Below are 26431 nucleotides of genomic sequence, written 5' to 3' on the forward strand. Positions count from 1 at the left end.
GGCAGAGTTCAACAAGGAGACAGCTGTTGGGAAAGATATGTTCCTGAACCTGGTGGTTATTGTCCGTAAACTCCTATAGCGCCTCCCTGAGGGTAGGAGGGCAAACAGTCTGTGCCCTGGGTGGTGTGAGTTATTATACAGGGCTGCACAGCGCTCGAGTGGTTAGCACACAGAAATCACAGCTAGGAGACCCGAGTTCAGCCCCCCTCGGCCATCTCTGTGTGGAGTTTGCATGTTCTCCCTGTTCATGCGTGGGTTTTATCTGGGGATTCTGGTTAATTTTTAATAATAATTATTATTTTTTTGTTACAGTAATCCCTTGTTAATCATGATTAATTGGTTCCAGCCCCAATCGTGATGAGGAAATTTCCGTGAAGTAGGATAAATGGAATGTTTTCTAGTAAAACCATCACTTTTTTTTTTACATTAGAGCCCTCTAGACATGAAATAACACCCCTATAGTCATGGTTTTCTCCGGTTTCCTCCCACATTCCAAAAACATGCTAGGTTAATTAGCGACTCCAAATTGTCCATAGGTATGAATGTGAGTGTGAATGGTTGTTTGTCTATATGTGCCCTGTGATTGGCTGGCGACCATTCCAGAGTGTACCCCGCCTCTCGCCCAAGGACAGCTGGGATAGGCTCCAGCACCCCTCGCAAACCTTGTGAGGATAAGCGGTCGAAAATGAATGAATGAGTTTCTTATACAGAAGCAGTATATATAAGTATATTATACAGGTTCAGCAGTAAGCTGAATGCTTTTATTCATTTTCTACCGCTTATCCTCACAAGGGTCGCTGGACTGGTTGCCAGCCAATCACAGGGCACATATAGACAAACAACCATTCACACTCACATTCATACCTATGGACATTTTGGAGTCGCTAATTAACCTAGCATGTTTTTGGAATGTGGGAGGAAACCGGAGTACCCGGAGAAAACCCACGCATGCACGGGGAGAACATGCAAACTCCACACAGAGATATCCGAGGGTGGGATTGAACTCGGGTCTCATAGCTGTGAGGTCTGCGCGCTAACCACTAGACCACCATGTGGGTGCTTTCAATTGTTTTCTATTATGCAATTAAATGAAACATAACTGTAAACTGGAGGAGCGATTGCAATATAGTTGGCAACACTGCACGCACATGCATGTGTCCACTTGTTACTATCAGTAACAAGTTGCTTTCTATTATCGGATGCTTTCTATTATGAAAGCTTGTGAAATGTAACTAATGTGGAGGAGCAATTGCAATACAGTCAGCCATGCTGTATGCGCGTACACATTGATTTGATTATCAACCCCATCCCCCAACCTCCTTTGTGGACTAATTTGGATGCTTTGTATGTAATGTAACTAATGTGGAGGAGCGATTGCAATAGAGTTGGCTACGTTGTGTGCATGTGTGCACTTGTTAGCATCATTTTATCCATCATCAGCCCAATCCGACTAGTCCAGGGTGTACCGTGCCTGTCGCCCGAAGACAGCTGGGATAGGCTCCAGCACCCCCTGTGACACTTGTGAGGATAAGCGGTAGAAAATTAATTAATTAATGAATCAGCCCAATCCCCGGAACTCCTTTGTGGACTAATTTGGATGCTTTCTATGTAATGTAACTAACGTGGAGGAGCGAGTGCAATTCAATCAGATGCACTGCATGCACCTTCGTGTGTTAGTATTGATGTATCAATAATTGTTACCTATATAATAAATTAATACACTAAAATACACTATACCTCTGACCTTCCTCACTCTTTGTAGCTGATTCTACCAAGCCCAAGACCACCACCACCACCACAACCCGGACTTCCAGTTCCACTGCAACCACTGCCCCTCGCACCCGAACCGCCGCCACCAAAACAGCCGCACCTTCCTCCACCACAGGCGCGGTACCAGAGAAGAAGCCCCCGGTACCTCGCACAGCCAGGACCACCTCTTCAGCTGCAGCTACCACCACGACCAGCTCCTCAAGGACCACGGCTCGCCCCGGCACTGCATCGGCTCCCGACATCCGGAACGCCCGCTCTAAGATCGGCTCTACGGACAACATGAAGCACCAGCCAGGGGGTGGGAAGGTAGGTCCGACACGCAAGTCTGCAAATTCCTGACTTAAATGACTCACAATCATTTTCACTGTATCTATATTCTAAACAAAGAACACCTCCATACCGATACCGCAGTGTTGATACCAATATGATTTTTATATGGTTATTTTTTAGTTGGCTTATTTGAACTCCTCACCATCTCCTGCTCAATCCCCTGTACATTCATGACCTACCATTACCCATCTTTCAAGCTTCCTACCTTCCAAGGAAAAAGTCCCTCTGTGTGTAGTATTTGTGCTGGAGTAAGGCTTACATTTCTTACAGGAGGTTTATGCTCCCCAGGATTGAGAAAAGAAAATTCGGACTCACTGTGGTTCCCACAAATCGATGGCACTGTAACATAATATGGAACTAATATGGAATATGTTCACAGGCGGCACGGCGGTCGAGTGGTTAGCGCGCAGACCTCACAGCTAGGAGACCCGAGTTCAATCCCACCCTTGGATATCTCTGTGTGGAGTTTGCATGTTCTCCCCGTGCATGCGTGGGTTTTCTCCGGGTACTCCGGTTTCCTCCCACATTCCAAAAACATGCTAGGTTAATTAGCGACTCCAAATTGTCCATAGGTATGAATGTGAGTGTGAATGGTTGTTTGTCTATATGTGCTCTGTGATTGGCTGGCACAGGGTGTAACCCGCCTCTCGCCAGAAGACATCTGGGATAGTTGAGTCAAAAGGGAATGCACGACTTCCACGGAAATTGGTAATCAGGAGTACTTCTATCTCATCTCAGATAGAAGCTGGAGCCTATCCCAGCTGTCTTCGGGCAAGAGGCAGGGTACACCCTGGACTGGTGGCCAGCCAATCACAGGGCACATATAGACAAACAACCATTCACACTCACATTCATACCTATGGACAATTTGGAGTCGCTAATTAACCTAGCATGTTTTTGGAATGTGGGAGGAAACCGGAGTACCCGGAGAAAACCCACACATGCCCGGGGAGAACATGCAAACTCCACATGGCTGAGGGTGGAATTGAACTTGGGGCTCCTAGCTGTGAGGCCTCGACCACTCGACCGCCATACAGCCGGTCTTATTCATGTCTCTTATGTTTTATCGGTAATACAAGTCTAAAGGCGACTATAAGGGTGTTAGTTCATGTCAAGAGAGCTCTAATAATGAGTGAAATCCATATTTAGAAGGTGAGGGGAGAACATGCAAACTCCACACAGAGATGGCCGAGGGTGGCCACCCTCATCTCATTCAATGTTTGAAAAAATATGTCATGGATTCATTTGTTGTTCATACTCAGTCAGTGATGGCTTTGTGGGAACCACACCCAAGCAAAGTTATTATTGTTGTTATTCTGACAACACAAATAAACATTGGCATTGGTCCTCCACTGCCTCTTCTTCCTGATTGTTGTTATGAGGTGTTGTTGACACGGGGTGGGCGTGTCTCCCCAGGTGTCAGCTGCCTCTAAGAGCAGGGTTCTCGCCTCCAAAGAAACAAGCCAGGTCAAAGTGAGTTCCCTCGCCATCTTCCTCCGCCACCATCACCATAAACTCCCCTTTCTCCTTTCTTGTGTTGCCTTTTCTATATTTTGCATTCTTTTTGACGGGTTGTTTTTATGTTTTCTCATTTTTACTTACAAGAAAAAATTTTCAAAAAATATCTTCAGATTTGGCTTCACTTCTATCACTAAAATATATAGAATAACTACTTAGAGTAATCAATACTTTCCAGACATCCCAAAATATTAACTAAATATGCATACATTTTAGTATAAAGCAATACAAGTGAACCTAACCCAGACAGTGTACAAGAACCGGGGCAACGTTTTGGTCAAAAAGAGAATTATACGAAAATGAGGGTCGGATGGTCCACTCCACACCAACAAGGTTATTCGTCTTCCCCATCTCGCCGTATCTCTGTTGCAACGTGCTTCTCCTTCCTTTCTTCTCTCATCCTTTCTAATCACCTCCTCTTCCAACTCTTCTTTTCCTGTCCCTGCCTTGTGCTGCTATGCTGGTTCAATTCAGGTTCAAATAGTCTCCAAAAAACTGGACTTCAGTCATGTCGGCGCACGCTTGGGCTCCAAGGACAATATGAAGCATGTTCCTGGTGGAGGGAATGTAAGTACAGCCTGGCCAAGTCATCAAAGGTGGACATAGAAGACTCATTTTGAGGTTAGCACTATTGCATGCAGATAGTGTCAACTCATAGGGTAGGTGAGTCCCGCTTATGTTGACAACCCGTCAATGTCGACCAACTCAAGTCCCGGTCCGGTTCTTCTTATAATCAGTGCACTCTGGAACTACACAGAAGTGTACTGACCAAAGTATTCCATATGGGACACAGCATGTGTGTTCAGGTGAATGTGTTCTTATTGCAGTTTGTCACCCCCCCGCCTCCCCACCCCCCAAAAGACGGGTCACATGTTTATTTCCAAGGGTGACAACTGTGCTTGTTTCACATTTGACAGGTGCAGATCCTCAACAAGAAGGTGGATTTGAGTAAGGTGACGTCAAAGTGCGGCTCCAAGGACAACATCAAACACAAGCCTGGTGAGCTGAATTTTACTTTTGATGCACGGCGGTCGTGTGGTTAGCATGCAGACCTCACAGCTAGGAGACCCGGGTTCAATTCCACCCTCGGCCATCTCTGTGTGGAGTTTGCATGTTCTCCCCGTGCATGCGTGGGTTTTCTCCGGGTACTCCAGTTTCCTCCCACATTCCAAAAACATGCTAGGTTAATTAGCGACTCCAAATTGTCCATAGGTATGAATGTGAGTGTGAATGGTTGTTTGTCTATATGTGCCCTGTGATTGGCTGGCAACCAGTCCAGGGTGTACCCCGCCTCTCGCCCGAAGACAACTGGGATAGGCTCCAGCACCCCCCGCGACCCTCGTGAGGAAAAGCGGTAGAAAATGAATGAATTCAGAGCATAGAAAACCATCTAAAAATGGTTCTTAGAGCTCTCTATACATGAAATAACACCCCTATAGTCACCTTTACACTGATATTAACCAAATGTAGTGGTCTTAATAAAAGAAAATAAGACATAATATAGGCTAATTCCGGCTGCATGGAGACCGAGGGGTTAGCGCGCAGGCCTCACAGCGAGGATACCCGAGTTCAATTCCACCCTCGGCCATCTCTGTGTGGAGTTTGCATGTTCTCCCCGTGCATGCGTGGGTTTTCTCCGGGTACTCCGGTTTCCTCCCACATTCCAAAAACATGCTAGGTTAATTAGCGACTCCAAATTGTCCATAGGTATGAATGTGAGTGTGAATGGTTGTTTGTCTATATGTGCCCTGTGATTGGCTGGCGACCAGTCCAGGGTGTACGCTGCCTCTCGCCTGAAGACAGCTGGGATAGGCTCCAGCACCCCACGCGACCCTCGTGAGGATAAGCGGTAGAAAATGAATGAATGAATGAATGTAAATCATAACCACTTAAGTGGGATGCTCTTGCAGTCAAATAGAATTTTCCAGAAAAAAATATGCATCTTGATTCAAAAATTTGTATACCTATACATAAAACAATGCTATACTCATTTATAACCGCAAGGTATGCTGGGTAACTTACTTACTCAAAGCATCACTTGTTTTAACCCAACCGCTCATTCCAAAAGAAGTATTTATACGCCATTTACGTTTTTTGCATAAGAGGCACAAAGGGTTGATGATGAAACTCCACAATTAAAAGAGTTTGAAGGTGAAAAAACAGGTGGCAGGCGGCCATTTTTTAAGAAAGGTAGAAACAAACTTTTTTGCCAGATGTAAGATAAGAGTCAAATCTTTATTTTGGTATAGTACACTGTGTATAATACACTGTGTACCATGTCGATATTGCCCAAGAATACAATATTCTTTGTGGCTTGAAAAAAACAGTCAAAGCAATCAAAAATAGTCAGTGCTGGGGGGCAGCTTTTGAAAAATGACTGGGATTGAATGAGTTAATCATGCAAAACAATTAAATTTAATGCATCACATTTGCTCTGCATCAATAATCATTGTTAATATTGACAGTGCTTTACTTTTCTTTACACTTGTGACCATTAAAATGTGACTTTAAAATGGATAACAAGGCCTTTATGGGACGGCATTTTCATTAAGTGCTTGATTGCCATTTATAGCACACAGCTCGATTGTTATTGTCCCTCTGGGAAAATTCGATATTTAATTAAATACATAATTAAACATGAAACTTAATGAAGGAGGATTAAGGGAGAAAAAAAACCTACACGACCCTGTGGGGAAAAGTGATTGCCCCCTAAATCTAATAACTGGTTGGGCCACCCTTAGCAGCAACAACTGCAATCAAGCGTTTGTGATAACTTGCAATGAGTCTCTTACAATTTTAGCAGACTCAACTTTGCAGAATTGTTGTCATTCAGTCACATTGGAGGGTTTGTCTTTTTAAGGTCATACCACAGCATCTCAATAGGATTCAGGTCAGGACTTGGACTAGGCCACTACAAATTCTTCATTTGGTTTTGGTGTTTTGGATCATTGTCCTGCTGCAGAACCCAACAGACAGCCGCATATTCTCCTTCAGGATTTTTTGATAGACAGAAGAATTCATGGTTCCATTGATCCGTGCAAGCAGCAAAACAGCCCCAGACCGTCACACTACCACCACCATATTTTACCGTTGCTATGATTTTTGTTTGCGGCGTTACTTTTATTTTTTACGTGTAATTTTCATTGGTCTCAATAACATCACAACATCTACTGAAGACTTCCGCCCCAATCTTGACGTCATTACTTGACGCAACCCTGGTATCATCCTCGATCCTACTCTCATTTGAACCCCATATGAAACAAATAACCCGGACTGCATTAAGAACGACTCTATTCATCACTTGCATTTTCTGCCTCTGAAATCCTCATCCACGCATTTGTCACATCCAGAATCGACAATCGCAATGGCATTCTCTATGGTACATATTCAGAACTCACCTCCCCCCCGCTCCCGTGAGCACACCCCTGTCGTCCCGTCCCTCAACGCATCCATTTCAAAGTCCTTCTTATCACTTTCAAAGCTCTCCGCAATCCAGCCCCTCTACTCCTCACAGACTTGCTCCATCGACACAATCCCTCACATCCCCATTGCTCCTCTGACTGCAACCTCCTGACACTTCCCTGTACGACCCCAAGATCCGAACCCGGGGAGACCGAGACTTCTCCATCGCTGCCCCGACCACTCCCTGCTTGCTCTGACCTTCCCACCTTCAAAAAACTCAAAACCCACCTTTTTAAATCTGCTTATATGTCTAACTTTGTAATACTACTTTGTACTATGTAAATAAAATGTATTATTATTACTTTTATGACAGATGTAATAGGACACGCCTACCAAAAAGTTCGACTTTTGTCTCGTCAGACCAAAGAGTATTTTCTCCCAAAGGGGATCATCAAGATGTTTTCTGTCTTTTGTGAGATGTTGCTTGTGCTCTTGAGGTCATTTTGGTCTGAGGAGGTCCAACAATGTTCCGTGTTTTCACCACTTATGTACAATGTCTCTCACTGTGGTTTGCTGGAGTCCCAAAGCTTTAGAGATGGCTTTGCACACTCATAAATCTCAATTGTTATGTACTACGTATATTCTGTTTTAACCGGGGAGCAATCACGTTTTGACACAGGGAGGGGATCAAACACTTTCACACTACGGTAAATAATTACTAGTACTCTTCAACATTGTTGTCGCTGGAGTATTTACCTGCTCATTATTGTACTGAAATAATGTTTTTATTTTTGTTATTGTTTACTTCAGGTGGTGGTGACGTGAAGATCGAGTCGCATAAAGTGAACTTTAGGGAAAAAGCTCAGTCCAAAGTGGGCTCCATGGACAACGTGAGCCATTCACCTGGTGGAGGAAACATCAAGGTGGGGGTGTCTTTCTATGATTGATTTTTTTCCGATGCCGATTGCATCATGACTAACCCGAATTACAGCATAATGAAGTCATGATGGTAGAGTACGCGTAAAACAAAGGTGTATTTGCCTTATTGTTCTGATGGACACATGCTTGTCAGCAATGAGAACCATGTATTGAAATAAATGGGGGAGGGGGGTCAACTTGCTGGTTAAACTAGCGTTAACATTGGGTAAAATAAACAGCATTACATTAGCTGGATATTTGCCACCATATTCATAGTATCATTTGTTTTGCCTACCTGATTGGTTGAGAGTAGTCCGGCGTGGTAAAAAGTCTGATGTAGCACATCATAAACGGGGGCACTACCTGTAAATAGTGAATACGGAGGTGTAATAATCCAATTTTATACACATTTGTGAACCGCAAGACATGCTGGGTAACCCGAATAGGTGCAACAAAAAGTCCCTTTTGTAAAGTTAAATTAAGTTCCATAATTTTAACAGATTGGGTTCCTGCAGACCGCAGGGATGTCACCCGTCCCCTCAGCCTAAAGCGATCCATCTGTGTTTCACGATCACCGCATGTCGTTCTCTTCACGCTGTTATCTTGTTAGCAGTTCTTGATTGACGCAGCATGGGTATCAAATGAATAAATGTGTCAAAGTTTAGAATGAGTCCTATGTCCAGTAAAAGTCACAAAGGAAATGTGTTCTGAGTTTTTTTAATTTTGCTTTTTTTTTCCTTTTACTTTCACCATCACCATGTGTGTCTATATTGGATGACATCATCACCTCCATCAGGCACTGATGCACAATATTCAGTTTGTTTCCTATTTTGTTCTTTCATCTGCATAATCTGGCTCCAGATCTCTTTTTCAAGCTGATATTTAAATATTTATATACTTACTATCTAGCTGTTATTTCATTGTTTTAATAAAAAAAAGTAAAAAAAATATATATTGGATTTGGAGCCAGGTTACCCCACCTCCATTCGATTGACACACCCTGCTATGTGTTTCTAGGCTGAGGGGTCGCAGGAGACAGGAGAGGGTGTTGGGACCCCATCCCCAGCACCTGGCCCAGAGTCTGGGCAGGTGGGGAGTCTTGCTGCCCATGAGAATGGGTTGAAGGAGGGGGCTCCCTGTGATAGTGAGGGCCTCCAGGAGCCCCAGGCTCTGATTTCCCACATCCCAGAGACAAGTAAGTCCGAGTGTACGCACCTTAAAAGGTCCCATATTATACTACTTTTCAAACAATTTAAGTCTCACAGGTCCCACTGTAGTAAACTACCCAAAATTGGGTATCGGTCAATTGTGCTAACATTACACTCAAATGCAGATAAATTTCACCTCGTACTTCGGTATGTGATTTAAAAAAATTAATAATTAAATAAAATAAAAAATTATTAAAATAAAGTTTTTTAAAAAATTACATTATATTAGGAAAGCAGGAAGTGAACAAATGTAACAGTTACTGATTGTAAAAGTACCAGATGGAGGGGTAGGATTTAATAAGCTTTGCTTCTTCCTACTCCTTTTGGACATGTGGAACTGTGAACTGATTATGTGATGCATTCAATTGTAATCTGATGCATGTTCAAATGAAATAAAACCATTACCATTACTAATTTAAGCCTTTTTTTAGATGTGTAGCAAAAGCCCCCATGTTTTTTTTTTTTTTAAGTCACTCGGTGAAGTGGTTGGCGTACACACGGGGCAGGATTCATCAGAGATGCTATCTATCATGAAAACTTCAAAACAGAGCGTTTGGGTGCCTTTTTTTCCCCCCAAAATCGGTTCCATTGATGTTTCACACAATTGGTGCTCATAAACAGGCTCCAGGGACAAATGGTACTGTTAGAATACCAATAAAAAGTCAATTTGAATATTTAATACTAGCCGTATTAACTAGGGGGGGGCATTTAACTGAAATTGAAAATAAATAAAGGATTTTTTTTCCTGTGGATTTTTCAACAGCTGATGCGGCTATGGTGACTCAATGCTGAGCGAACTGGAAGCTGTGCTGCTTCGGCAGTTACACATTTTTATTTTTTTTATAAATAAAAAGGAAAATACAGGAAAACTACGAGAAACGGAAATCTTTACCTTTAAAAAAATCCAAAATACGATTTTCCCAGCGATAACAGGAAGGTTGATGGGTATGAAATGCGCTAAACATTGAACAGAAGTCACACTGGTATATCATTTTTAACAATGTTAAATTTACAAGAGAAGATGAAGCCAAAGGGAGACAAACTATAAGCTGAAATAAGTCATTTTTTAAAAGATATATGAATACAATGAAACCTTACCTGTTTATTAAATGTCCGAATGTTCCAAAGACACTTGATACTTGACACCAGGACGCATCCCTGTGGGTAGAAACACATAAAACCAACCACATCACACCACAAATAAATTAAAATAGACTGAAAATCATATGTATTTAGTTAGTCAGTGGCTGACATAGGAAGTACAATTTCATAATTAGTGTCCTAAATAAACACTGATGTCTAAATGACCACATTTCTCAATCCACACATTTATGATAAGTATAGTTGCACATTACTTACAGTCAAAGCAGAAGAGCGTTAGAAAATATTCCATAACAAAATGCTGTGTATCCTTCCATTTGTGTGCCTAATGCTAAGAGTCCACTGGTCCGGCGCCAGTTGGTGCCAGTTCGCACCAGGTCAATTTGCTGTGGCGCCTAGTGTCACCAATAAGGTGCCTAGTGGCGTGCAGTGGCTCAAACTGCCTCCCAACTGGCTCAGGGTGGCACGTAACAGCGACAAAAATTGAGTTTGGCGGCAAAAAAATTCAAAAATGTTTAAAATCTTTGTTGCGCCACGTGCATCAAGCAATCGGCGTGAAGTGTCCACCAAGTGCAACCAAATATTGCAAACAATCCGCCTGTTGGAAACCAATGGAATGTAATGGTGCGAGCCAAGTTGCGGCAATGATGCTAGGAGTCCACCGGGCCAAAAAATTAAAATTAAAATTAAAATAAAAATTTTATAATGAAAATATTTTAATAAAAATAAAGATATAAAAATAAACTAAAAATATAAAATAATAAAAATATTTTAAAAAATACAAAAATAAAAATATTAAAATAATAAAAATACGAATATTTAAAAATAATAAAAATACAAATTTTTAATAAAAATAAAAATATTTAAAAAATAAAAATATAAAAATATTTTTTTAAAGAAGGAGTCCACTGGGCCCGCGCCAGTTAGTGTGAGTTCACGCCAATGATAATGTGATTGTTGCGTAACAGCATAACAGCAACATGCCTAGCGAACATGCTGGCCCAGTGGTCTCCTAGCATAACTATGTCACAATCTCAACTCAATAAATGAATGCAGCCACTAGGTGTCACCAAAAAAACAACCAACACTCCACTTTAACTTAAAGGCATCATATGCTAAATAGTATATATAGTACATATGACGCGGGGCTAGCCAAACTATGAAAAAAGTGTGACTTAAAGTATGGAAAAGTGTCATCACACAGTCTGACCTGCAGATAAAGAGTCGATGTTTCTACTGTACTCATGTTGTCTCACTTAGCTGATCACACCGTCATCTTTTGGCTTCTTATCTTGCAGGCATCTAATTCTGCTATCCCTCTGCCCCCCCCTCATCTGTCCTCCACGACATTGTCTCTTCCCAACTCTCCTTCCCCTCTCATTTTCCGTCCAACATTTCTGCCGCAGATTGACTCGTTCAAGCTGAACTTCCGCGAGAAGGCTCGCTCGCGCACGGACCACGGCGCCGACATCATCACCCGGCCCGTCCTCCATGATGACAACCGACCCCACCCACGTGGTCCCTCCTATAGCAGTGTGTCGCTTTGTGAGAAGTTGGCCTCCACAGGCTGCATCAGCTCCCCCTCCGCCCCTTCCTCGCTGTGTCTTCAGGAGGAGGTCCAGGGGGACAGCAGCACCTTAAAGGGATCTTAGCTTCTAACCCATTTGCGCCTATCCAGCATGTATCATGCACCGCCCCATCCAGTTGTTGCCACCCCTCTCTTGTATGCTTACAGTATCTGCAGAGACCTCACAGACTGTTATGATGGGAAATAAGGGGCATCCATTTTTATCACATCTTCTCCAAAGACAGTGATAAGAGTTTGTTGGGTTACCCCATCTTGGTACTCTGCCTCTTTCCTCTCCAACGACAACAGTTAGTTTGTGGAGCCTCATGTCATACACAGTACACAACCCCCCCTTGTTCCTGGTGACCCTTTGGGCTTGTTGTTTCCAGTAATCACAGTAGTCTCTCTGCTTACGTATGATGCACATCATCATGACATCTTTACTTGTATCCTAGCAACATAAACAAGCTAACATTCTGAGAAAAAAAAAAACATTTTAGACTGTTTAACTGTTTGTGATGGTGTGAGTGACAAACATAAAAACAAGCTTTTAATGGGGGTCATTTTTACTTGCGTTGATTTACCTCTTAGATTTTTCATCCAAAACTTATTAATATATCAGCAACATAAAATCCTGTGTCAGCTTTTTGTACACTAATGATGGGCATCAAACTTTTTCCATTGAGACAAACAGAAAAATAGAAGACGCTAACACCAATCCAATGCACTGGAGGTCAAGATTTGCTAAACTATCTGATCAAAACATCTAAATCTTCGCTTTGTTTTGTAGGTGGCAAACCATTATCGACAACACAGCTATGTCGACTAGCGTTGAGGGTCAAGAACGTTACGGTGAAATGAGTTTTATAATGCACTGATACAATGTAGAATCCATTCAGTCGACATTGTTCACTACAACAACACAGGAAGCTAAATCACTCGTCAACGAGAGTTGTGGTTGCTCACGCTCAGGAAAACACCGCCCCCTGGCCTTTCGGTTGATAACTGCAAGTGACAAGTGCAGCCCAACTCTGATTTCACAAAAGGTTTCATAGCTAATTCCACTTACATAGACTTCGACTTTTTATGTTAGGTGCTTGCATGCTAATATTAGCATATTATGTTAGCATTTTTGCTATTTTCAAATGTATAAACTCACATAGACATTGTTTTCATAATCATTGTTAGCATGTTAACATGTATGCTAACTAGCATGTCAGCATTGTTAGTACGCTAATGACAGCATGTTAGCATTTAAACCATTTTCATGTGGATACACTTACATAAAGGTGTTAGCATTGTTGGTATGCTAAGTTTAGCATGTTATTTTCAACGGAATAAACGTGCATAGTGTTTTTATGTTCTGTGTTAGCATGCCAGCATCTAGCATGTTAATATTACTAGCATGCTAAAATTAGCATATATACTTTTCTGCTATTTTCAAAAGTATACTAAAACTTACATATATGGTGGTTTTGTGTTAGCATGCTAACAGTTTAGACATTAGCAATGCTAGTAAGCTAACAGTATTTTAGCAATTTTTTCCAGGTAATATCTTACACTGACACAAAACACTATCATGCTAAGATGCTAACAGTTACCATGTTAACTGCAGCATTTCAGTCCAGTGTCAGTTCATCAGGGTTAAGTGTTAGCATTCTAACAGTTAGCATGCTCGCTGTAGCATTTCAGTCTGGCCTCAGCTTGTCAGGATTTGGGCGTGGGATTCGACAGCAAGTGCAGCACACAGCATTCAAATATGCACATTGGACTTCCTGTTCAGTGCAAATTAAGTGTCAAAACAAAAGCATGGCAGTATTAACATCTTAATTGGTTCTCGGGTCGCCTTTTGGACACCAATCAATCCCATGCTTAGGCACGTGTGAGTGTTATAATGCACACAAGATGAAACAAAGATGGCTGTAAGAGGAACGTGAGCAGAGTGATGATGCTATGTAAGGTTTTTTTTATTAATGGGATTGTTACTGAGTACGTTTAAAATATAATGGAAGTAAGATGAGCATTGTCACCTATACCAGGCAGCGTGCAAAACATTCAGAAGCAATTTTTATTTTTCAGAACACACGCCACATTGGGATCAAAGTTGCTGCACATGATCCTTACCTGTCAGCATTTGCATTTTAATATAAGGGATTTTGGGATGAAAATGAGGGAAAATAATTTACCATATCTTGACCCGCATTGGATTGATATCAGCATGTTTATTGAACTTTTGGAGATATGGCTCTCAGTGGAAAAAGTTGGGACACCCCCGCCTGACATTGCATTTTTGTAAACAAGGAAGTCACCTAAATGTTTTCATTTGAAAACACACTCCTTACAGAATCACAAGTTTTAACATTGAATTAAACTGATCCAAACAAAGGCCAATGTAAACAAAGCAACTTATAATTTTCGGTGAAACTCATTACATTGTTGGTTTACTGGCTATATTTGTTCCCTTACTGCGGGTTTTTAGCTTAGCGTTCCTAACAAAGCTCATCTGCCACATTCAGAAAAAGCTCCAAGTGCATCCGTGGCAGCGGATTGCAAGGTTTACATCGTAATCGCAATGGATGTCAACCATAACACAATAATGCACACACGATGGCTCTTCTAAGGTCAAATGTAGTTTGTCACCATCCTAAAACCTTTATTAAACTTTACAGGCATAAATAACACATTCATTTCTAAAAGTGAAATTATTGTACTAGGTTGAGGCTTAGTACATAGTACACCTTTGGCTACCTTTAACACAAAGCTAACATGCAGACTGTTTTATGTAGCTTAGCATCATAGAAGTATGACTTTTCACCCCCTTTTTCCAGCCAATGACTAAAATAAGCTATCTTGCCTGATACGCGGCCATTTTGGGGGAAAAAATATCCTGGGGTAGTCACATGACCACTCCAAAATGTTTCCAGTACATAACTTAGATACTGAATGAGTTGAAGTCAAGCATAAATGATATTAAGACGTTTCAATGGGTTAAACACTCCTGTCTTCTACAGATCAACGCAGTATTTGGGCCACATTAAAAAATAATAATCAGAGATTTCGACCTTACTCTCAAATTTTTCTCGGAAATTTTTACGTTTTCAATTTTATTCTCATAATGTATAACAGTATTCTCAAAATACTTTTTTCAATGTGGTCCTAATATTGCACCTTATTGCTAGACTGTTCTATTAAAATCCAATAACTTTATTATGAAGGATTTTTTTCTTGATCACATGAAAACAAAGTTAAGGTCCGATTTGGTCATTTTGTTCCTCTTTGGTGTAATAAAATGTTCCGTGCCACGGTGGTCATATCGTTGTTTCGCATCATGCCATGTTTCTAGCTTTTGCCTGTAAGCGTTTTTTTTTTGTTTGTTTGTTTTTGGCTCGATGCTACTTATGAGACTGCACACAGATGTACATAAGTATTTTATTGCTGATGCTTTCTCAGAGAAGACAACAACACAAACAGCGACAGACTTAAGTGGGCGGCGACGGGCTTTGACGTCATTTTAATGGGTCGGATGGTTTATGATGGAATCTTAACTATTCTTCGGGCGGAAATTACTGTTAGCCTTTTTCATTTGAAAGGGGCCATTGAAGTGAAAGAATGTCTTAGATACATTGAACGATTTTTTTTTTTATTTATCGTTGTATTTCTGTGTGCTCTGATGAGTGAAAGGGTTGAAAATATTCACAATAAATGTTACTCGCTATTTTAGGGATGGGCATGGGAAACGGTTAACTGGTCATTAACCGCAATGCTCGTAACGTAACCGGACGAACGTCAGCTAAGGCACTTAACAAAACCAATTTTTGAAAAACAGAAGACAGTTAAAAATGCAAGCAGTTAAACGGGTATATATCGAAAACCAGTAGAGGTGCTCTTAATTTAGTTTCAACTCCACCTGAAGAACAACATCAGCCATAAGTTCCTCAAATTCAATGTTCAATGAACAAAGTTCAAAGGAATAATTCTGTCATGTTCGGAATGGAATATTTTCCACTCTATTTTCCCTAGGGTTAGGGTTCTGGATGGGTACTGCAACACATTCTCAAGACATTTCACTTGGAACAATTAATTAATCTCAGTTAATCTTAGTTTCTTTATGAGTCCCCCTTTCTGTCTCCTGGCTGAGACACCCAGCCCCCTAGCCAAGGATTGGTTGAAACCAGACCAGATCAATACCCCAACTGGTCATTAGAAATGCATCCAGGGCTTGGACTTTGCTAGACCTTGGCTGGTGGGCTGACCGTTCTCTCCAGTGCCGGCATTGCAATTGTTTGTTTTTACTCATTTTAATATTAAATTCTCATCCCAACTTAAGACTCTTGGCATTATTTTACAGCTGGTAGAACAAAATAAGTATACTGGTAAACATTACTGTATACACATACATTTTTGACCGTGTAGTCCGTTCACTACTTTCCACCACTAGAGGATGCTCCTCAAACACAATTATTTCAAGTTAGTCCCTTCCTGGTTATGCCGTACAGGAAATGCCCATCCCTAACAAAATTCTATTTGACAAACATATCAGTTAATGGTTGGAAAAGACTAACAAAAACTGTCGGGTTTTGGCTTCGTCTCCCAACTGTCGCGCTCACCTAATCGCTCCTAAATGTGTGTTGTATACCCGCAGAGCATGCTGAGAAAAAAAACAACACTAGGATGTGTTCAGTAGACGTACTATGTCATCGGCAGAACCTCCTTGTTGTTTTGTGGCGCTTTCTTTTTTTTTTGTTAATTTGATTTTTGGTTTGAAGAAAAGTGTTTATTGTGATTACTGTTATTTAGTGATGTGATAATTAAACATTCAATAAAAATTGATTAAAATTCTCATTTTCTTTCCAATGTTTGTGTTGTCTGTTACAATAACTTATTAGGGCCACATTGAAAAGAGGCTACTCTGCGCTCCACATCTTGGAAACCTATCAGTTGATGCTAAATAATTAATTTGTTTTATTTTAAAATGAGAATGACATTTTAACATTACTTTTGAGAAAAGTACAACGGAAAAAACAGGACAATATATTACAATCTAGTAATATAATTTGTACTGTTACGCTCTTCTGCACTCTGTGTGTATGCTACCGACCCCGCCTCCACCCACTGAGACAGAGACTGCAATAATGCATTTGTTTTATTTTAAATGAGAATGAGATTTTAACATTACTTTTGAGAAAAGTACAATGGAAAAAATAGGACAATATATTACAATCTAGTCATATAATTTGTACTGTCACGCTCTTCTGCATTCTGTGTGTATGCTACCAGGCCCGCCTCCACCCACCGAGACAGAGACTGTATGACTGCCAAAAGGGCTCACTAGGTTCGGTGAGGAAAACAAACAATGGATTGAAGCTAGCAAAATTTTGAAAGTGCCCAAAAGCTGTTGTTTTTCTGAGAAATCTTGTCACGTTTGAATCTTGTGAGATCTGAAGATATTTGCTCATATTTTGGCTAGCTAACAATAAAGTTAAAATCAAGCACATAGTTTATGAAGATGTTTTTTAGTACACGAAGCAGCGTATAGCTTAAACAGTTAAATACAAACACATAGTTTCACAAGTACTGACAAACTAGAGTGATGACCAAGGCAGGAGATATCTGGTATATATGATATGGCTTGTTTACAGCACAAGAAATCGCAGAACGTTCCAGACGTCCTGGCATCATCCTTGCTGACAAGAAAGACCGAGATGGGCCGGTGATGCTGAAACCAGGGCGACGGCGCGTGCTGATTGGTCCACGTCTTGAAGTGTATAAAAAGCCAGGCAGGGAAAGGGTGCTTTTTGCAGCTGCGCTGTACTAAGACCCAACTTACTGTAGGCATACAGGGAATGCAATTAAGCGTGGACGTCTGTATTAGATATTGTTGTATCGGGAATAAATACTCTGGTTTTCATATACCGGTTTGGTTATTTAGTCTTCCCATATCCTCAATTCGACACCCACAAGGAGATCCCCTCGAAGTAACGGAGGTCGAGATTTCCTTCAGATCTTGTGACACCCCTAAAACTGTTGGTGGGATTTTTTTGCCTAAAATCTTTAGTCGTCTGATAATATGCTGGTCAATAATCGATATGATCAATAATTTTTATTTTTTTTTGGACAAATTTTTCATGGTCATGAGGTGTAATTCACATTTGAACCACTAGATGGTACAGTGTGAGCCACATTAGCTTGACACAGAAGTTGCCCGTATGTGTTGTTGGGTTGAGTTGCAAGCTGTTGACGGTCAAGGAAGAGATCAACCGCATCGTTCTTAATGTTTCACAGACATATCACAATTATACAATATCAAATTTATGTCATAGTTTTGAATGGTTGCATTTCTTTTGCCATGTAGCGGGCGACATTGTTTGTGAGCGCGCACCATTCTGCACTGTTTTGTTTGTATTTACTTTGACGACCGAAGTGTCGACTGTCGGGACGAAGGCTACTCGATTGGTAAGTTTTTTGTAAGTCCATGTCGGTCTTTGGTGTTCATGCTCTCACCTTGTTCATTCTGTTTAAAAACAAAATATTCCCACATTGTGGTTGTTGGCTGTGGCATTCGCTTCAGAAACCATCGTTTTTGTGTTAGCGGGATACTGGCCGATAATAAAATTTGTAGTATTTCCCACTTCCAGTCCATGTACAGTATAATAATAAGTGCCAATAGCCATTACCATGTTGGCCTTACATTGTTTCCACATTAGCCAGATTTAAAATGAGTATTAGTAGTAGTACTTTTTTTAAATCACTCTGAATGATGTCAATTTCCTTGTCACATCATTACATCATCAGGTGTCACAGACCTAAAGTCTCTGTGATGTCAGTACGCGTTCAAGCACCTTCCGGTCATGGAGATTGCCACGTTTCCAATGAGCCAATACACTCAGTGTGGTCGTAGTCAAAAACACTTCCTGTTCCAAAATACACTAAGTTTCTACTCAACTCAATACATTTGGACAGGTGATTGTATTTGTCCATTGTGTCCCAAGCCCACATACTAGATCACGACATCGTGTTATTTTCCTACACTGTGTTTTCCCACCCTTCTGAATGGAGTTGGGTAGTTCAATGTACCAGACAACCCCCCCTTGTACTTGTTGATAAACTCTATTCATCTCCATTCAGGTATGAGTTGCATGATCTCGATGCAAATTATCGAGATGGATATTCATCCATTGGTCATCATTAGATTTTGAGTCTTTACTGTCAAACCGAAAACTTGAAACTATTGATTTTATTTGAATACACAAAATGAAACCCACTAGTTTCATTCAATAGTGATTTTTTTGTTTTTCAGCATATGAAGGCTGTGAAAAATGTGATATCGGTCGACATCGGCGTCAGATATTGTGAATACCGTTATTTTTAAAAACACATATAAGCCCTATATCAGCATAAAAATGTGATATCGGATATCTTGAAAACCGATATTTTTTTAAATGGTATATAGAACACATATCGGCCCAATATCAGAATTAAAATGTGATATCAGTTGATATTGGATATCGTGAAAAATGATATTTTAAAAATGCTGTAGACAATACATATTGGCCCAATATCAGCATAAAAATGTGATATCAGTTGATATTGGTATCGGATATTGTGAAAAACGATATTGTAAACATGCTGTATACAATACATATTGGCCCAATATCAGCATAAAAATGTGATTTCGGTATCGGACCAGTTTCATTATCATAATAAGCAGTATACTGTTCCCTCGCTCTATTGCGGTTCATCTTTTACAGACTCGCTGTTTTGTGAATTTTTTGTTTCACAGCATATGAAGGCTGTGGAAAATGTGATATCGGTTGATATCGGCGTCAGATATTGTAAAAAAAACGTTATTTTTTAAAATTCTGTAAACAACACATATAGGCCCTATATCAGAATTAAAATGTGATATCAGTTGATATTGGATATTGTGAAAAATGATATTTAAAAAATGCTGTATACAACACATATCGGCCCAATATCAGCATAAAAATGTGGCCCAATATCAGAATTAAAATGTGATATCAGTTGATATTGGATATTGTGAAAAATTATATTTAAAAAATGCTGTATACAACACATATCGGCCCAATATCAGCATAAAAATGTGATATCGGTTGATATTGGTATTGGATATTGTGAAAAACGATATTGTAAACATGCTGTATACAATACATATTGGCCCAATATCAGCATAAAAATGTGATATCAGTATCGGACCAGTTTCATTATCATAATAACCAGTACAGTGTTCCCTCGCTCTATTGCGGTTCACCTTTCACAGACTCGCTGTTATACTCGTGATTTTTTTGTTTTACAGCATATGAAGGCTGTGAAAAATGTGATATCGGTTGATATCGGTGTCAGATATTGTGAAAACCATTACTTTAAAAAATGCTGTGAACAACACATATAGGCCCTATATCAGCATAAAAATGTTATATCGGTTGATATTGGTATCGGATATTGTGAAAAACGATATTGTAAACATGCTGTATACAATACATATTGTCCCAATATCAGCATAAAAATGTGATATCGGTATCGGTATCATAATAAGCAGTACAGTGTTCCCTCGCTCTATTGCGGTTCACCTTTCACAGACTCGCTGTTATACTCGTGATTTTTTTGTTTTACAGCATATGAAGGCTGTGAAAAATGTGATATCGGTTGATATCGGTGTCAGATATTGTGAAAACCATTACTTTAAAAAATGCTGTGAACAACACATATAGGCCCTATATCAGCATAAAAATGTTATATTGGTTGATATTGGTATCGGATTATGTTGAAAAACGATATTGTAAACATGCTGTATACAATACATATTGTCCCAATATCAGCATAAAAATGTGATATCGGTATCGGTATCATAATAAGCAGTACAGTGTTCCCTCGCTCTATTGCGGTTCACCTTTCACAGACTCGCTGTTTTTGTGATTTTTTTTTACAGTATATGAAGGCTGTTACAGGCTGAGCCTGGCCCTTTAAGAAGAATTGCATTGTGGGAAGTTGAGTGTCGCACTTCTTAGTAGGTGGCTTGTGTGCCCTGATTGGCTGTAGACCATTGTCAATCAATCCCCTTCGTGCCTCCCTGCCATTGGAGTTACCGGTGTAACCCCAATGGCAGTTCGACAAGGACACAAAAACGCTACAGTACAGCAGAATGGCGCCAGTTTCTTGTGTCCGTTAAAATTTAAATACGATTTGAACTTTGAGTGTTTAAACAAAAAAACATGAAAAAATGTTAATGCCTGTCTGAGAAAAGTGTGTAAAGTCTACAGTAAGGGGTTTTACAGCCTTGAAACTTATATAATACTGATAAAAAACGATAACCAATCCCCCCGCTCTAAACGAGGGAACACTGTATTTGTATGAAGTGAATGAAGACTTCTCAGATGGTCCGATATTCCATTTTATAACTACTTCTTTCACAAACTAGGTCTTTCACTAAGGTGACCACAGGGATGCCATTCGTGAAAAAAGCACGGCAGATTCCAGGCCGTTTCACAGTCATAGATAATAAAGCAAAGAAATCCGGACTACGTGGAACAGTATTCTCAGTCAATGGCGATAATTATACTGGAGAGTGGTTGGACAATAAGAAACATGGTGAGTTAAGTCAAAATGTTTCCATTGAATACAACTTGTCTTGTTTACCGTATTGTACTGTGTTTGTTAATGACTATTTCAGGCTGGGGAACCCAGGAGTGGAAGACGTCTGGTGCCCTTTACAATGGAGAGTGGAAGTTAGGGAAACATGAGGGACATGGCATCTATAGTGTACTTCTACCGGACACTAAGACGTACGTGACGCAGTACTGTGGCGAGTGGAAAAATGGAATGAAGCACGTATGTATATAAAATACTTTCAACTCAAAACCCAGAACCATTTCTACTTAGCAGAAAATGATGGGGGATATATCATAGGCCAAGTAGAACACAGAACATACAGTATTTTGTTATCTAGTATTACTAATTTTTCACGATTAATTGGTTCCAAAGTGATTAAGTGATTAATTGGACTTCCACTAAGCATTAACTCAATATTAACGCATTTGATACCAAAGACGTAGTTATACGTTTTTATTAGGGATGTCTGATCATTTGCGTTATCAATAATTATCGGTCCAATATTTGCATAAAAATATCGGTTGATATCGGTATCAGATATTGTGAAAACCGATATTTAAAAAATTCTGTATACAACACATATGGGCCCAATATTGGCATAAAAATGCAATATCGGTTGATATCGGTATCAGATATCGTGAAAACCGCTATTTAAAAAATGCTGTATACAACAGATATCGGCCCAATATCACCATAAAAATGTCATATCGGTTGATATTGGATATCGTGAAAAACAATATTTAAAAAATGCTGTATACAACACACGTCGGCACAATATCAGCATAAACAGGTCATATCGGTTGATATCGGTATCAGATATTGTGAAAACCGTTGTTTAAAAAAATTCTGTCTACAACACATATAAGCCCAATATCAGCATAAAAATGTGATATCAGTTGATATTGGTATCGGATATCATGAAAAACGATATTTAAAAAATGCTGTATACAACACATATTGGCCCAATATCTGCATAAAAATGTGATATCGGTTGATATTGGTTTCGGATATTGTGAAAAACGATATTCTAAAAATGCTGTATACAACATATATCGGACCAAAATCAGCATGAAAATGTGATATCGGTTGATATCGGTATTGTGTGTCGTGAAAACTGATATTTAAAAAATGCTGTATACAACACATATCGGCCCAATATCAGCTTTAAAATGTGATATCGGTTGATATTGGTTTCGGATATTGTGAAAAACGATATTCTAAAAATGCTGTAAACAACATATATCGGCACAATATCAGCATAAACAGGTCATATCGGTTGATATTGGTTTCAGATATTGTGAAAAACGATATTCTAAAAATGCTGTATACAACATATATCGGCACAATATCAGCATAAACAGGTCATATCGGTTGATATCGTATCAGATATTGTGAAAACCGTTATTTAAAAAAATTCTGTCTACAACACATATAGGCCCAATATTAGCATAAAAATGTGATATCAGTTGATATTGGTATCAGATATCATGATAAACCATATTTAAAAAATGCTGTATACAACACATATTGACCCAATATCTGCATAAAAATGTGATATTGGTTGATATTGGTTTCGGATATTGTGAAAAACAATATTCTAAAAATGCTGTATACAACATATATCGGCCCAAAATCAGCATGAAAATGTGATATCGGTTGATATCAGTATTGTGTGTCGTGAAAACTGATATTTAAAAAATGCTGTATACAACACATATCGGCCCAATATCAGCTTAAAAATGTGATATCGGTTTATATCAGTATCAGATATTATGAAAACTGATATTTTAAAAATGCTGTAAACAACGCATATCGGCCCAATATCAGCATAAAAATGTAATATCGGTTGATATCGGTATCGGATATCATGAAAACCGATATTTTAAAAATGCTGTTGGCCCAGTATCAGCATAAAAATGTGATATCGGTTGATATCGGATATCATGAAAACCGTTATTTTAAAAAATGCTGTAAACACACATATAGGCCCAATATCAGCATAAAAATGTGATATCGCTTGATATCTGTATTGAATATTGTTAAAACCGATATTTAAAAAATGCTGTATACAATACATATAGGCGCAAAATTAGCATGAAAATGCGATATCGGTTGATAAAGGTATCGGATATCGTGAAAACCAATATTTAAAAAATGCTGTGTACAACATATCGACCCAATATCACCCTAAAAATGTCATATTGGTTGATATTGGATATCGTGAAAAACGATGTGTAAAAAATGCTGTATACAACACATATCGGCCCAATATCAGCATAAAAAGGTCATATCGATTGATATTGGTATCAGATATTGTGAAAACCGTTATCTTTAATAATTCTGTATACAACACATATAGGCCCTATATCAGCATAAAAATGTGACATTGGTTGATATCTGTATCAATATCGTGAAAACCAATATTTAAAAAATGCTGTATACAACCCATATCAGCCCAATATCAGCATAAAAATGTGATATTGGTTGATATCGGTGTTTGATGTCGTGAAAACCTATATTTAAAACAATGCTGTATACAACACATATCGGCCCAATATCAGCATAAAAATGTGATGTCGGTTGATATTGGTATCGGATATTGTGAAAAACTTTATTTAAAAAATGCTGTATACAACACATATGTGTTCATTCCAGCACAGGAGATATGTCAAGTTATATATATCGGTGTCTGCATCGTCTGATATTGGTATCAAAAATGTCTGACATCCTTACTTTTTATAAACCCAAATGTCCAACTACTAATTTGCATGTCTTTTATGTATATTATTTTTATGTATATTATTTTTATGTAGCCCTAAAACGGTGGAAATGTGGAAATGAACAACTCTTATTGCATGTTGTTATTCCAAAGTTTTGCTACATTGACATTGACTCTTATGTATATCCTTAGGGACACGGTTCCTTCTTTTATGCGACTGCAGTGTACGAGGGGGAGTGGAGTGAAGACAATCGCAGTGGTTGGGGGAGACTCACCTATAAGACCGGCGATGTCTACGAGGGCGAATGGCTGATGGACAAGGAGCACGGAATGGGCGTCCTGCAGTTTGGTATGTACTTCAAAGAGTGAAATTAATCCTGATTAGATTAACGAAAGCTGTAACTTAACTCTCTGTTGAAGAGAACGGCAACTGGTATGAAGGATCTTGGAAGAACGGCAAGAAAAGCGGTCATGGAAAGTTCTACTATGCTGACAAAGGTCTGATTTATGAAGGCCTTTGGGTGGAGGGAGATGCAAAATGTGGCACTCTGTCTGATTTTGGGAGAGAGGAAGCACCATACCCACCCAAGTATCCAATTCCACAGGTAACGTTTAACTGTATTCTTATTTACTACAAACAACTGAAACAAATTGTCACAAAAATGTCTTCTTTCCATTCAAGGTCACACTAGTGGACATGAAAATGGTTTTAACAAATGCCGAGTCAGTATACCTGGATCAGACATGATGGACGACCAGAGGAGGAACCGTTTTCATCGCTGATTTCTTCTGTGGGAATTTACAAACATAAGGACTTAAGTATTGGGACACCATGAAATCTACAGAAACAGAAAATATAAGTTTCCTTTATGTGGAAGCCAAAACGATGAGGGACAGGACCCGTGCCTGGTGTTACGCATCAACTCTGGAAACAAATACAGTGCAGCCCAGCCTTTAGCATCTTGGAGTCATAGCTAGCCAGAACCAGAGCTTGGAGACCTTCTTCCGTTGGTGAAAAACGCAAACGGACAAAGTGGTTAAGGGGCTACACTTCAACCAATAAGGCACTGGCTTTGCTAAAAGAAACACACTAAACCAAGGGTGTCCAAAATGCACCCCGAGGGCCATTTTCGTGCCGGAGCTAATTTTTTTATTGGCCCTCAGCATATTGTAAATATCCTTTCCTTTTTTTGTTTTTGAGAATTGTAATTAGTTTGCAGTTTTTTATGTCTCATAAAAAAAAATATGGTGATGGTAATGGTTTTATTTCATTTGAACAAGCATCAGATTACAATTGAATGCATCACATAATCAGTTCACAGTTCCACATGTCCAAAAGGAGTAGGAAGAAGCAAAGCTTATTCAATCCTACCCCTCCATCTGGTACTTTTACAATCAGTAACTGTTACATTTGTTCACTTCCTGCTTTCCTAATATAATTAGTCTTTCACAAAATCAGTTCACAGTTCCACATGTCCAAAAGGAGTAGGAAGAAGCAAAGCTTATTAAATCCTACCCCTCCATCTGGTACTTTTACAATCAGTAACTGTTACATTTGTTCACTTCCTGCTTTTCTAATATAGTTAAAGTTTTTTTTTTGTCATGTACCAAAGTACGAGGTGATTCTGAATTTGCCAAATTAATGAACCTTACTGGGTAGTGTAATATTATATAAACAATCCAAGATGGCTGAGTAAACAAGCAATGCTATCAAAGTACCAAGTGGTAAAACAGGACAGCTATTGTACTATAACAGAGACAGTGTGCAACAACCATAGGAAACTCACAGGCATTCAATAACCGAGGTCTGACTGTGTTTGAACGTGACCACAAACCCACATACATGTTTAAATAATGTTACAAAATTAAATTCTAGTTATGTAAATGTTTGAAACCGGCACCCACCTGTTAAGACAGAACGAAAATGAATGCGGTATGCGATGTTTCTCTCTGTGTTCAAGTCTCCTCGGAACGGAAGTTCATCAGCCCCATCTGTCAATTAGAGATAAATATCGCCACACTGCCACCTAGTGACAATTACGAAGAAAACCCACTGTGACGAAGGAAACGATTTTGTTTTCAATAAAGTTCTTACAAAATAACATTCCTCTCTCGCGAGATTTATTGTGTTTTCCGGATTAAACATCGTCCCGGAGTATTAATAGCATTAGGGGCGTATTTAGTCTTTTGGGGATAGACACCGCATCGTGCGGTGAGCCGTACGTCAACATCGCCGCCATATTGGATGGGCCAAGGCTGCTCGGTAAATGA

At 39.5% G+C, this 26431-nt stretch overlaps 2 protein-coding genes across 16 annotated transcripts in view; both read left to right on the forward strand.

Annotated features, from left to right (window-relative positions):
• LOC131109179 (uncharacterized) overlaps nt 1–11829 on the forward strand; it is a 95217-nt gene extending 83388 nt beyond the window's left edge. For 11 of the 15 annotated variants that reach the window (XM_058060870.2, XM_058060882.2, XM_058060886.2 and 8 more), the window contains 7 exons: nt 1763–2076; nt 3517–3573; nt 4093–4185; nt 4536–4617; nt 7831–7943; nt 8956–9133; nt 11546–11829. In XM_058060870.2, the coding sequence (XP_057916853.2) occupies nt 1763–2076; nt 3517–3573; nt 4093–4185; nt 4536–4617; nt 7831–7943; nt 8956–9133; nt 11546–11553 (845 nt within the window). In that variant the 3' untranslated portion in view covers nt 11554–11829. The remainder of the gene's footprint in view (nt 1–1762; nt 2077–3516; nt 3574–4092; nt 4186–4535; nt 4618–7830; nt 7944–8955; nt 9134–11545) is intronic. The other 4 variants (XM_058060872.2, XM_058060876.2, XM_058060874.2 and 1 more) reach the window with 4 other exon arrangements.
• Nucleotides 11830–21275: 9446 nt separating this feature from the next.
• Nucleotides 21276–24908, forward strand: LOC131109181 (MORN repeat-containing protein 3-like). Its single transcript, XM_058060887.2, has 5 exons — nt 21276–21420; nt 21503–21660; nt 24353–24509; nt 24581–24765; nt 24843–24908. The coding sequence occupies exons 1-5, from the start codon at nt 21276–21278 to the stop codon at nt 24906–24908; spliced, it is 711 nt and encodes a 236-aa protein (XP_057916870.2).
• Nucleotides 24909–26431: the final 1523 nt, after the last annotated feature.

The sequence above is a fragment of the Doryrhamphus excisus genome, linkage group LG5, assembly GCF_037039965.1.
Source record: "Doryrhamphus excisus strain RoL-2023G ecotype Guam linkage group LG5, RoL_Dexc_Guam_v1.1, whole genome shotgun sequence".
Classification (NCBI taxonomy): domain Eukaryota; kingdom Metazoa; phylum Chordata; class Actinopteri; order Syngnathiformes; family Syngnathidae; genus Doryrhamphus; species Doryrhamphus excisus.

What these genes read in the sequence shown, in the direction of transcription:
- LOC131109181 (XM_058060887.2), top strand. Translation starts at nt 21,276, where the DNA reads ATGCCATTCGTGAAAAAAGCACGGCAGATTCCAGGCCGTTTCACAGTC. An exon ending in AATGGGCGTCCTGCAGTTTG is followed by an intron (nt 24,510 to 24,580) that starts GTATGTACTTCA and finishes TCTCTGTTGAAG; the next exon opens with AGAACGGCAACTGGTATGAA. An exon ending in CCAAGTATCCAATTCCACAG is followed by an intron (nt 24,766 to 24,842) that starts GTAACGTTTAAC and finishes TTTCCATTCAAG; the next exon opens with GTCACACTAGTGGACATGAA.